Here is a 12,281-nt window from a genome sequence, read left to right on the forward strand (position 1 = left end):
TTTAAAAAATTGAAAACAATGATATGTCAACAACCTGTGCTCAAGGTACCTGACTTTGAAAAACCTTTTTCATTAGCTGTAGATGCTAATGATGAGGCTGCAGGAGCAGTATTAATGCAAAGGAAAGAGGGTGATGAGGTTGATCATCCAGTAGCTTACTTTTCAAAGAAATTTAATAAGCATCAAAGAAATTATTTGACAATAGAGAAGGAATTGTTATCTCGTTTTAGCTTTAGAATATTTTGAGGTATATGTTGGTACAACTCAAAAACCACTTATTGTTTATACTGATCATAATCCATTAGTTTTTCTGAGTAAGATGAAAAACAAAAACAGAAGATTATTAAATTGGAGTTTGATGTTACAAGAGTACAATATTGTGATAACTCATATTAAAGGTAAAGATAATTGTCTATCTCAATGTTGAATGTACAATGTAATTTTTTTATGGAGTGTTTTATTTTACAATTGTAACACTCCTACTGTATTGTGAGTTGTAAGATGTTATATGATGATACTGTATTGTATATTGTGTATGTTATAAAATTTATACATTTGTTTTTCTTGTAAATAATTGTTAAAATTTTTGTTCTTGACAGACCAAAATTTATTTTTTTTGGAGGGAGGTGTTACGTACCCGTGATACGTGATAGTGGTGTACTTGTCACGTGACAGGTGTTGAAGCTATACTGGACTTGAGGTAATGGTCTTGTGATGGTGGAGTAACGTCATTTTCCCCGCCAGTAGAGGTCATGTGACAGGTTTTTTTTACACAGGGTATAAAAGGAGGACCTCTCCCTGTGAGGAGGGGCAGTTCGTGGCTGGATTTGCCATGTTGACCTCATGCCACTGCGTGATTTAATGTTATGACGCAGTTTAGTTGAAAGATGAAGTTTAATCTAATGCCTAAAGATTAAAACAGGGGTGTCAAATTCATTTTAGGTCACGGGCCAGATTGAGCAAAATGCAGCTTCATGCGGGCCGGATCAGTCGGACGCGTGCGAACGCAGCTTACTTTGCCTCTGTTTTTTCAGTCTGCTCTCATGTGTCTCAGTCTCTGCTATAACTACAAAGTGTTTCACTTTACAAATTCCGTTTCTTATGAAGAAGACTGCCGAGCAAGACTGCCGAATAAACACTAAAAACCCTGAAAACCTGGTACCTGAATAAACTCAGCATTAGCCATATCATACGTCATAGGCGCTTCGATTACTGGGGCCAGCTTTAATAGTAATTAGATATTATCTCGCGGGCCAAAGATAATTCCACCGCGGGCCGGATTTGGCCCGCGGGCCTTGAGTTTGACATATATGGTTTAAAATGTCATTGCCAGCAGTTTCTTTACAATACTGCTAGTTGAGAATCAGTGGAGAGTGAAGATCGGAGTTCGGGACTTAAAGGATCGAGGAGAATCGATTTCGATGGTGAAACAGGTTCGACCTTGTTTGATCCTTATTCGGAAGGAGTTTGTTGACTGTTCTCATGTTAATCCTTGTGAATAGCAGAAAGGATTAGGAACAGTTTTGTAAAGGAAAGGTCAGTGCCTTTAAGCCGTTACATTTCATCTTCGTAAAATTCTTCGTGGGAAAAGTAGTTCGACTGGGAACTGCAACAACGCGACGTGAAAGAGAATTTAAATCGTCTTAAAAAGCCTCTCCCTTAAATGGACTGTGAGCATTTTGAACTTTTGCAATACTACTTTGAAGGACTGTTTTTGCAACATCGCTTTAAGCTTCATTGCTTTAAGAACTGTTTAAGCTGCCGCACAGCAGCAAACTTCCGGTTACGTTAGTGATTTGTTTACTTTTGGGGGTTTGTTTTTCAGTGTTTAATAAACGTGTTATTTGTTATAAAGACCCCTGCCTCACTCATATATTTATTGTTGCTTGAATCCGTAACACTACATAAAAGTGAGCTATTTCCTTTAAATGACCTAATGTCATCAAATACCAAATTTCCGTTCAAAGTTGTTACAAGTCAATTTACATATCTAGGTGTAACAATTACTAAAAACTTCAAGAATTTATTTAAAGAAAACTTAAACCCCTTATTGAAGTATGTAAAAAAGACGCTTTCTAAATGGTCCCCTCTTTCTTTATCCCTAACTGGCTGAATTAATTCGATTGAATTGAAGATTCTTCCTAAATTTTTATATCTTTTTCAGGCCTTACCTATTTTTATTCCTAAGACGTACTTTGATTCTTTAGATTCAATTTCAACCTCTTATATTTGGAATAATAAACAAGCTCATTTAAGTAAAGTTTACTTACAAAGAAATAAAGGGATGGGTGGACTAGCCCTAACCAATTTTAGGTTTTACTATTGGGCTGCCAATATAAGGAATATTACTTTCTGGTCCTATTACATTTATCGTAAAGATTGTCCATCATGGGTCTCCTTAGAAGTTAATTCTGTAAAAAATTCCTCTATTGTCTCTCTTCTTGGATCATACTCTTCTTTTTCAGCAAATAAAACAACAGATAACATAATTGTTAAGCAAACTTTAAGGATCTGGTCTCAATTTAGAAAATTGTTTGGTTTAGTGAATTTTTCATTATCATCTCCCATTCTCCTTAATTATTTTTTTATCCCTTCCATGACTGATAAAGTCTTTAAAGATTGGGATGAACTAGGTATTAAGTGTTTTTGGGACCTGTTTATCTCAGGATCTCTTGCTTCATTTGACCAATTGTCAAATAAATTTGCACTCCCAAAAACACATTTTTACAGATACCTTCAAATTAGAGATTTTCTACGTTTCCAATTAGCTACTTTTCCTATAGCTCCTGATAAAAATTTACTGGATGATCTTTTAAATTTAAAACCTTTTGTTAATGGTTCTATTACCGGTATCTATAACTTGTTGATTGGTTCTAGACAAGACTTTTTAGATAAAATAAAAAAAGCTTGGGAGGATGACCTAAATTGACAGATTTCTGATGATAGATGGAATAAAATTCTTAAATGGGTTAATAAATCATCTTTCTGTGCTCGTCATTCTCTTCTACAATTTAAAGTGGTTCATAGAGCTTACATTTCTAAACAGAAGCTCTCCAGTTTTTACCCAAATGTTTCTCCACTTTGTAATAAATGCAACTCTGCTGATGCCTCTTTAATTCATACGTTTTGGTTTTGCCCTACAATTGAAAAGTTTTGGCGGGAAGTATTTCATACCTTCTCTCAACTTCTTAGGGTTCAATTGAACCCAAATCCCCTTACTGCCTTGTTTGGTATTATTGCAAATGAAGATATAACTTTAAATATTCCTAATCTACAGGTTTTAGTTTTTATCTCTCTTTTAGCAAGAAGAGCAATCTTGCTTAAATGGAAGGAGTCTACCCCTCCTACATATCTTCAATGGCTACGTGATATTATCTCTTATTTAAATTTAGAAAAGATCCGCTGCTCAGTCTTAAATTCGAAACAATCTTTTTATGATATTTGTGGACCTTTCCTAAATTACTTTTCCAATTTATAAAGTTTAACAGTGCACAGACTTTTATGTATATTTTTATCTTCTCTTCTTAAGTGAATATGTTTTTTTCTAGTTATCCATTGTCATCCATCAGCTTTTTTCTTTGGTAGTTGATAGGGGGTTGACTATTTTTTATATAAAAAATTTCTTTTATGATGTATGACTTATCTTTAAATTTTTGATTACAGAGTGGTATACCTTTATGTGTTATGCTATAACATTTTAATCAATTTTATTATAATATATGAATGTACACAAGTTATGCTGAGATTATTCTATGTGTTGCACTCTGTAAATCTTGTTTTTCTCTTCTTCTGAATAAAAATATTGTAAAAAGATTGTCTGTCAAGTTACAAGGAAGTCCACAACTTAGAACAACAGAAATTTGCAACTACAGGCCATTCTGCCCTTCATCCCTGTGTCAATTCTGTGAAAGAGAAAGTGTGCTTAGACCCATTCCCATACTTCTAGCTTGTGGATCTGCAATTTAGTCTTTCACCCTCCAATATCTGCTTAATTTTCTTTTGTGGGCTCATCACCTCCTCAAAAAGAGTATTTCAGGTCCTAATACATTCGAACAAAAAGAATTTGCCTAATTTCCCTTCCAGATGGTTTCCAACAATTTTAAATATGAATACTTGCAATGGGAATGCTTTTGTTTTCCCTGTTGAATTCTACATCATTATCAACACATTCTCCTCATATTCACAGATTTCTGTCTTCTTAACAAATACCCTCTGTAGTATCTTGAAGAATAACTTTCAACTGTATTATATTTATACAGCTCTTCCAGTTATTCTTTATATTATTAACTTTATAGTTAATAATTATAGTTATTCTTTATATCATTAACTAATTATAGTTATTCTTTATATTATTAACTTTATAGTTAATAATATATTCAATCTTCTATTAACTCAAATAATTCAATCAAATCAAACACCCTTCAACAAATCCACATGGACTCTCCTTGGGGAATCAACAGCTTTCCAAAGTAACATTTATTTTGTTCCTGACAACACTACTCAGTAAGTTTCCCATCAATGCTGGGTTCATCAACCTGCAGTTTCTTGTTTTAACCCTCTCTCTTTTCTTGAGTAATTAGCAGTCCTTCAGATCTCCGGTAGCATTGTTGAACCCAATGAGAAATGGATGATATGATCGACTCCTCTGTGGTTTCTTCAGCAACCGAGAATGCATTCTTGTTTTTTATATACATCAGAATGAGGAAGAAATGTGATTTAAGTGACTTATTCTATTGTGGAATGGTCGTTGGTGCCCGGTAGGTTGGTTTGAGTATCTCAGAAACTGCTGATCTCCTGGGATTTTCACACACAACAACCTCTACAGCTAACAGAGAATGGTGTGAAAAAGAAAAAAAAATAAACCAGTGAACAGCAGTTCTGTGGACAAAAACGCCTAGTTAATGAGAGATCAGAGGAGAATGGCCAAACTGGTCAAAGCTGACAGGAGAATGACAGTAACTCAAATAATCATGTGTTTCGACGGTGGTGTGCAGAAGAGCATCCCAGAATGCAGAACACATTGAACTTTGCAGCGGATGGGCTACAGCAGAAGAAAACTACACTGGGTTCTAATCCTATAACTAACAAAGTGGACACTCAGTGTATCTTTCTTATTGTACTTACAATATGCTGCTGCAAAACAACAAATTTCATGACGTGTCAGTGATAATAAACCTGATAATGATTCTGATACCTGCATTGCTATATTCTCGCTTTCATCTCTCCATATTGTTGAGAACCTATGCAAAGGTGAAATAGACTGATTATACTTTAAGCCACTAATTAAAATATAAAAATATCCTATTTTGCAAAAGAAACTTTAAAATGTTCTTACGTATTTTCAGCCGCCCTCTCACATTCCTGCTTAGAAACTCTAACTTCTTCTTCCAGTCGTTGAATCACCAGTTCAATTTCTTTGTCCCGTCCTTTGCGTACCTCTTCTTTCAGTCCTCGTTCACGGGTTAGTAACCAAGCCTCCTATAAAAAAAGGAAAATGATTGAATCTTTCACAATGCCACCTTAGGGTTCCTTACAATGATTGATTTAGCAATTATAAACTAAATGATTTTAGGTTAAAATAATCAATTGTTCAAATTAAGAAAACAAGCTGATTTTCCTTTGTCTGTGGCTGACACAGTGCGAGACAAACTGATTTGCCTTTGTCTGCAGCTGACCCAGCATGAGATGAGGAACCGCTGCAATACTTGTTTTTGCAGAAACATGGCTCCTGGACAATATTCCATGCACCATCAACCTTCTGGCCAGGGACTCATGCTAACATTATTTTTGTGACTGTATGTGGTTTTGTAACATACGTGGGAGGAAAGATATTGCCAAATGTTTGGGTCAAAACACAGGATCAAGATTCAAGATCAAGTATATTTATCACATGTACATCAAATGCATTGTCTGCATTAACAACCAACACATCGACAGTGTGCTGGGGGCAGCCCACAAATGTCACCACACTTTCCGGCACTGACAAAGAATGCCTACAATGCTTGGCAGAACAACACAGAACACAGGGAAATAGAACACACAAAGCAATAAAAAACATCAAAGCAAGCTCTGTTCCTCTCTCCCACACACATACATAATTTACATTTTAAAATTTAAAATTTAACAAAACGTTAGTTGGGCTAAGCATATTCTCTGTCAAGGTACAATCTCAGCTGTATTGAAATATATTTTGTACACATTTTAACAACATTAAGTTACCTGTTTCTTCATATAATTTTCTTCCCAAGCCTGTTTCTCAATTTCTAGTCTTTCTTTCAATGATTGAATTTCGGCCTGATCAAATTAACACAGAAATATTAAAAAGTAGAGCGAACTTCTGCTTACATGCATTTGTCTGCAAATCAATTAAGTGAAAGAAGCTCAATATTACCACAGTATATTAGCAGACAAAACAAAAGAAATCTGTAACATTCCCTGTGGCAGTTTAAGTAATTAAACCAGTAATCAGGTAGACCTGGAGTGAGCCAGATTCAAGCTGGGCTGAAATTTGGTCTGCACACACAATGCCTTGAGTTGAGGAGGGGGACTAAACCACTTAAGTGTTAATATTCATGATGTTATTCAGCCATTGCTGGCAGAATGCATAAATGCACAATCAACAGAGCTGCCATAACTCCTGCCACTGAACAACCTACCTACAGTAAAACCTACATACAATGAGCAAAAGCTATTTTGAGACAAGATATCAGGAAAAACAAAATTTATCACAAAATCACTGGAAATATAATGATAAAGCAGGTGCTCCTCAACAAAGTTACAAAGAAAACTAAATATTGTGTTCCACCCTCACACAACCTAACTGCCCACTTTCAAGGACTCTACAATTCATATTCTCAGTATTATTTATTTATTGTTCTTTTTTCTTGTACTTGCACAGTCCGGCTCTCATTTTGCACACTGGTTGCTTGTCAGTCTTTGTGTGTAGTTTTTGATTGATTCTATTGTATTTCTTTGTTCTATTGCGAATGCTTGCAAGAAAATTAATCTTAAGGGAGTACACGGTGACATAAACATACTTTGATAATACACTTACTCTGAACCATCAGGCCAAAAGCCCTTAGGAAATCCTGAAGAGGAACTTATTCTAGCATCTTAGAAAAATTAAGCACAAGTGCTTGCTGGAAATTCCAGTGTGTCACAAATAGGGTGTTGGCATCTGTGGGGCAACAGTAACTATTTAGTCACTGGCTATCTATTGTGAACCACATTTGCACTTAATATTTATTATTTATTTATTTATTGAGATACAGCACAGACTAGACTCTTCCAGCTCTTTCTGCTCAGCAATCCTCCAAATTAATCCCAGCCTAATCACGGGACAATTTACAATGACCAATCAACTGGTACTTTTTTGGATTGAGAGGGGAAGCTGGAGCACCTGGAGGAAATCCACGTAGTCATGGGGAGAACTATACCAACTCCTTTGAGGCAACCATGGGAATTGAACCCATGTCACTGGTACTGTAAAGTATTGTATTAACCACTATGCTACCGTGCCACCCAAATATCTGCCAAACAGCCTGCTAAAATCCTTGGGAGATGGTGGCACAATTGGCTGTAACCACTTCAGTAATGTAGATTGATCCAGAGGCAGGGGCTCAAATTCGACAGCAGCTTTAAAGCTTAAACTTGACCATATCAATAGGAACAAAATTTCAAAAGATGACTGTCAGTAACTGAATCCAAAATGCTACTGGATTTGCATAAAATGAGTCCAGATCCACAGGAGTGTTGTTGACACTTATCAAATTTTGCTGAAGGTCCTTGACTAAGTTGTGCTAATTCATTGTTAACATCAGAATTTTTAGATTAATCAAGTTTATCCATTGCCTACATTAGATTGACTGACCTGTAATTAAGTAACCTAATCCTTTCACCTTCTTTCAATAAGGGTATTATATTAGCAGCCTTCAAATCCTGAAGCTCTACTTCATAGAGATTTTTCCCACAATAGCAGTAAACAGTATCTCAGTAATTAGACAGGGGAACAAAGTGATAAGGAGCCAAGTTTTGAGACATGAAAGCACACATCAGTAATAATATCCCCACCATTCAGGACATCTTCAAAAGGCGATGTCTCAAAAAGGCAGCATCTGTCATTAAGGACCTGCACCACCCTCTTCTCATTATTACCATCACAGAGGAGGTACAGGAGCCCGAAGACCCACATTCAACATTTTAGGAATAGTTTCTTCCCATTTGCCATCAGATTTCTGAACAATGAACACTACCTCACTACTTAATTTTTTAAAATATATTTTGTATTGTAACTTATGCCATATTGTATGTATTGCACTATGCCACAAAACAACAAATTTCACTACATATATTAGTAATAACACCACTAACTCATTATTTTTGCACTTTTTCATATATATTTCTTACTGTAAATTATGGTATGTTTCTTTATGGCTTGCACCATACTGCTGCTGTAAAACATGGCACGAAAGTGATAATAAATATGATTCTGATTCTTATCTCATGAACTGGCAGAACTGGGTCAAAGTGATGAGTGGGCTAATGTTATTAATACATGCAAGGGCCATCCAAGGATCAAATCCTGCTGTATTATTGGAGACACACAGGACTGCAGATGCTGGAATCTGGAGCAAAAAACAATTTGCTGGAGGAACTCAGCAGATTGAACAGAATCTGTGGAGGGGGGAGAAGGAATTGTCTGTACTCCAGGCTGAAATCCTGCAGTAGGATTGGTTATGTTTCTCCAGCAGATTGTTTGTTACATTGTATTCCCTGCTACTCAATGACTTCTAACAGACCCATATCAGTCACCATCTATTTCCTGCACAAAAGGTTCCAAGAAGAAATATTTCCAAACATTATAAACATACTAGTATTGACCCAGCCCTTACATATATATCACAAGAGAATTTTACCTGGTGCCGTCTCTCCTGCTCTTCCTTTGTTTTTTCAAATTCCTCTTTAAGGGCTTTTGTTACAAGGGAACAGTTCTCCTCCAGCTGACTTCGTAGCTCATCCAACTCTGCTCGTTGCCTTTATAAAAATAATCAAATATCTGTAAAATATCATGTGCTTAAAAGGAAAGAACCATTTCAAACAACAGTGTTCTATCAATGTCATTTAAATCCAAAAGAATAATCAATGTGATATATAGCATACAAGCTCAGTACATTTTCTTTTGTAATGCCTTATTGCTAGAGAGTGAAGTCAGACTCGTTACAGCTCAAGGGGTCATTCAACCCACCAAGTCCAAGTCAGTAGAGTTAATGACTTCATGAGGGATGTCACTGACACAAATTGGTCTTGACTTTTAGCCCCTATTAGTTCCTGCTAGAAGGCAAAGGGTGGAAATACAAGACCTTACATATTTGAACTCTCAGGATGAGTCACTAAACAATTCTATTTGGGTTGGTTAAGTAGCAGTAGGTTAAAGTGCTGTGCAAACAACCCTCACAGGAAAATTATCTTTCAGAAGAGAATCTAGACTCATCAAGCACTAACAGCATAGATACAGGCCCTTCAGCCCATACAGTGCATGCCAAACTATTAGTCTGTCTAGTCCCATCGAACCGCACTTGGTCCCTACCCCTCCCGTCCAAACTTCTCTTACATGTTGCAATCGAACCTGCATCCACCACTTCCACTAGCAGTTCATTCCACACTCGCACCACCCTCTGAGTGAAGTTGTTTCTCCTCAGATTCCCCTTAAATATTTCACTTTTCACCCTTAACCTATGACCTCTAATTCTAGTCTTACCCACTCAGTGGAAAAAGCTTGCTTGCTGACCTATCCAAACGCTCTCATAATTTTTTATACCTCTGCCGAAATCTCCCCTCAGTCTCCTACACGCCAGGGAATGAAGTCTTAGCGTTTTCAACCTTTTTCTGTAACTCAGGCCCTCAACTCCCTTGTGAGATTGAAATGGATGAAAAGAGTATTGAAGCTCTACTTAAGATCCCAATTACAGAGTCAACTCACCGAGCTGCCTGCAGATTCAGGCGTTCTTTCTCTTCGGACACTTCAGCATACATTCTCCTTCGCTGTTGCTGGATAGCTTGTTCCTCCTGTTCAAGCTGCTTCTCGTATCTGTCGACACACAGCAGCGATCAATTTCATTGCTCAATGCAAATAAGGTAATATCTATTTCTTTTTAATATTGCAAAGATGTGCCAACTACGCAGGAGAAAACAAGCCAATGAGTTGGACGGTATTATATATAGAAAACATTCATTTTTAAAAGTTCAACACAGAAGCCAAAGTGCTGAATTTGCCTTTTCATGGCATTCACAACATCAATTTGTAAGAAGTCATGTTAATAAAATTGGAAGGGCACACAGAAGGTCTTCGATACTTATGTTGCTAGTCAACAAATTTCTAAGTATTTAATTTTAAAAATTAATGCATCAGCACAATTTGATACTTTATATATTTTTTAATGAAACAAAGCTCTAGTTTAAAGTTGTTCTTTCTTATGTGCCTTCCTCAGAGTATCAGAAAACATTTAGAATGGTCAAATAATCTATATCTAAAATCAGCTGCAAAGAGCTTTTATGACCAAATGCAAGTTTGAAGTATAAATCCTAGTAATATTCAAGGTCTAAAATAAAATCATAGATATCAAGGAATAAAGCTGATGCAAACTCATAAAGTAGACAACATTGGACTCAAGTGGCAGGCAACAATCTAATTCAATTTTCCTCAAACCTCTGCCTGGCAAGATCTCGCTCCCTCTGGCAGAGGTCATCTTTCTCCTTCTCCAGCTGCTCCCTCAGCTCTTCAGTCTGCCTGATGTACCGACGAGCTGCACGTTCATCAGACTGCGCAAGTTCAGCCTCATGCAATGTCTTTAGTTTTTTTATTTCCTGCTTGTGTTTAGCTATTAGCTTCTGAATCTCTGGTTCCAAGCCTGGAAGTCAAACACTTCAGTTATATATGTCTGTGAGTAATGCTACGGAATGAAAATATTATTGAAATGAAATTATACTATTTACAGCTTCTTATATAAAAACACCTCATTACAACTATTACAAAACTATTACAAAACTATTACAAAAATCAGAATCAGATTATCACTGATATATGTCATTTGCGGCAGCAGTACAGTGCAATACATAAAATACCCTAAATTATAATAAGAAATATACGTAAAAATAAATAGTGCAAAAAGAGAACAATAATAGTGAGGTAGTACTCATGGGTTCAGAAATCTGATGGCGGAGGGGAAGATTTTGCTCCTAAAACATTTGAGTCTTTGTCTTTAGGATCCCATACGTCCTCCTTTCTGACTGTAGTAATTAGAGGCATGACTTGGGGGCAGTTAAGTATGGATGCTGACTTTTTGAGGCATTGCCTTTTGACAAAGGCATATTACAAAGGCAAGAAGACAAAAACACAGATGCTGGGGAGCATCAGAAGTTGAGGTTAAAATATTTGACCTCAAATTTGATTTGGAATTTGGAGCTGGCCTCGGTTCTTAGGGCTAGACATACAAGGATTGGGAGACAAAATGCATGTTCACAAGGATGATGACTGAGCAGGTCAGAATATTGAGTAAGTGGAAGCTGACACAAGATATCAGAGGAATAACTGGGGGAGGACAAAGGTGTGGACTAGGCAAGGATGTGACAATCAATTGCCTTCCTAGTCATGTGGGTATTGAGTAAAAAGCTCTCCTTGGGCTTGAATAGATGACTGAGGTCACCTAGTTAGGATGAATTGATTAATTATAAGCTACCAATTCTCAGCTCCACGACTGCCAGGAAAAGGCCTACAGGCTTTTATTTGCATGAAGGTCCAATCTTTGCACAAGAAGAAAATGTTTCCATGTTTAACACGGGAGAAACAGGAAGATAGCATTTTGTGAAAACTAAGATTTTATATTCTAAATAGGGAAGATGGCCATTTAATTAAATCAGCGTTTCTCCCCAACACATTTGCAAAATGTATATACTGAAGTGTACAGAGCAGCTCATTTCAAGGAAATACAAATTATGGGATCCCACCACCAAGCATATCTTTCCCTGCCCCCCCCCCCCACTATCTGCTTTCCGCAGGGATCACTCCCTATGTGATTCCATTGCCCATTCTCCCTACCAGCACATCCTTGCAAGTGGAACAAGTGCAACACCTGCCCTTACACCTCCTCCCTTATTATCATCCAGGGCCCTAAACATTCAACTGTGAGTCTGTTGGGGTTATTTTCTGTGTTCAGTGCTCCCTGCGTGGGCTCCTGTACATCAGTGAAACCCAATGAAGACTGGGAGACCGCTTCTGAGCATTT

At 36.9% G+C, this 12,281-nt stretch overlaps 1 protein-coding gene across 7 annotated transcripts in view; it reads right to left on the minus strand.

The window, feature by feature from the left end:
• Window positions 1-12,281, minus strand: part of cep131 (centrosomal protein 131) — a 139,375-nt gene that overhangs the window by 33,387 nt on the left and 93,707 nt on the right. For all 7 annotated transcript variants that reach the window (XM_073026305.1, XM_073026307.1, XM_073026302.1 and 4 more), the window contains 5 exons: window positions 10,706-10,907; window positions 9,980-10,087; window positions 8,916-9,033; window positions 6,220-6,294; window positions 5,336-5,478 (listed from right to left, as the gene is read on the minus strand). In XM_073026305.1, the coding sequence (XP_072882406.1) occupies window positions 5,336-5,478; window positions 6,220-6,294; window positions 8,916-9,033; window positions 9,980-10,087; window positions 10,706-10,907 (646 nt within the window). The remainder of the gene's footprint in view (window positions 1-5,335; window positions 5,479-6,219; window positions 6,295-8,915; window positions 9,034-9,979; window positions 10,088-10,705; window positions 10,908-12,281) is intronic.

Source organism: Hemitrygon akajei, chromosome 22 (genome assembly GCF_048418815.1).
Source record: "Hemitrygon akajei chromosome 22, sHemAka1.3, whole genome shotgun sequence".
NCBI lineage: Eukaryota > Metazoa > Chordata > Chondrichthyes > Myliobatiformes > Dasyatidae > Hemitrygon > Hemitrygon akajei.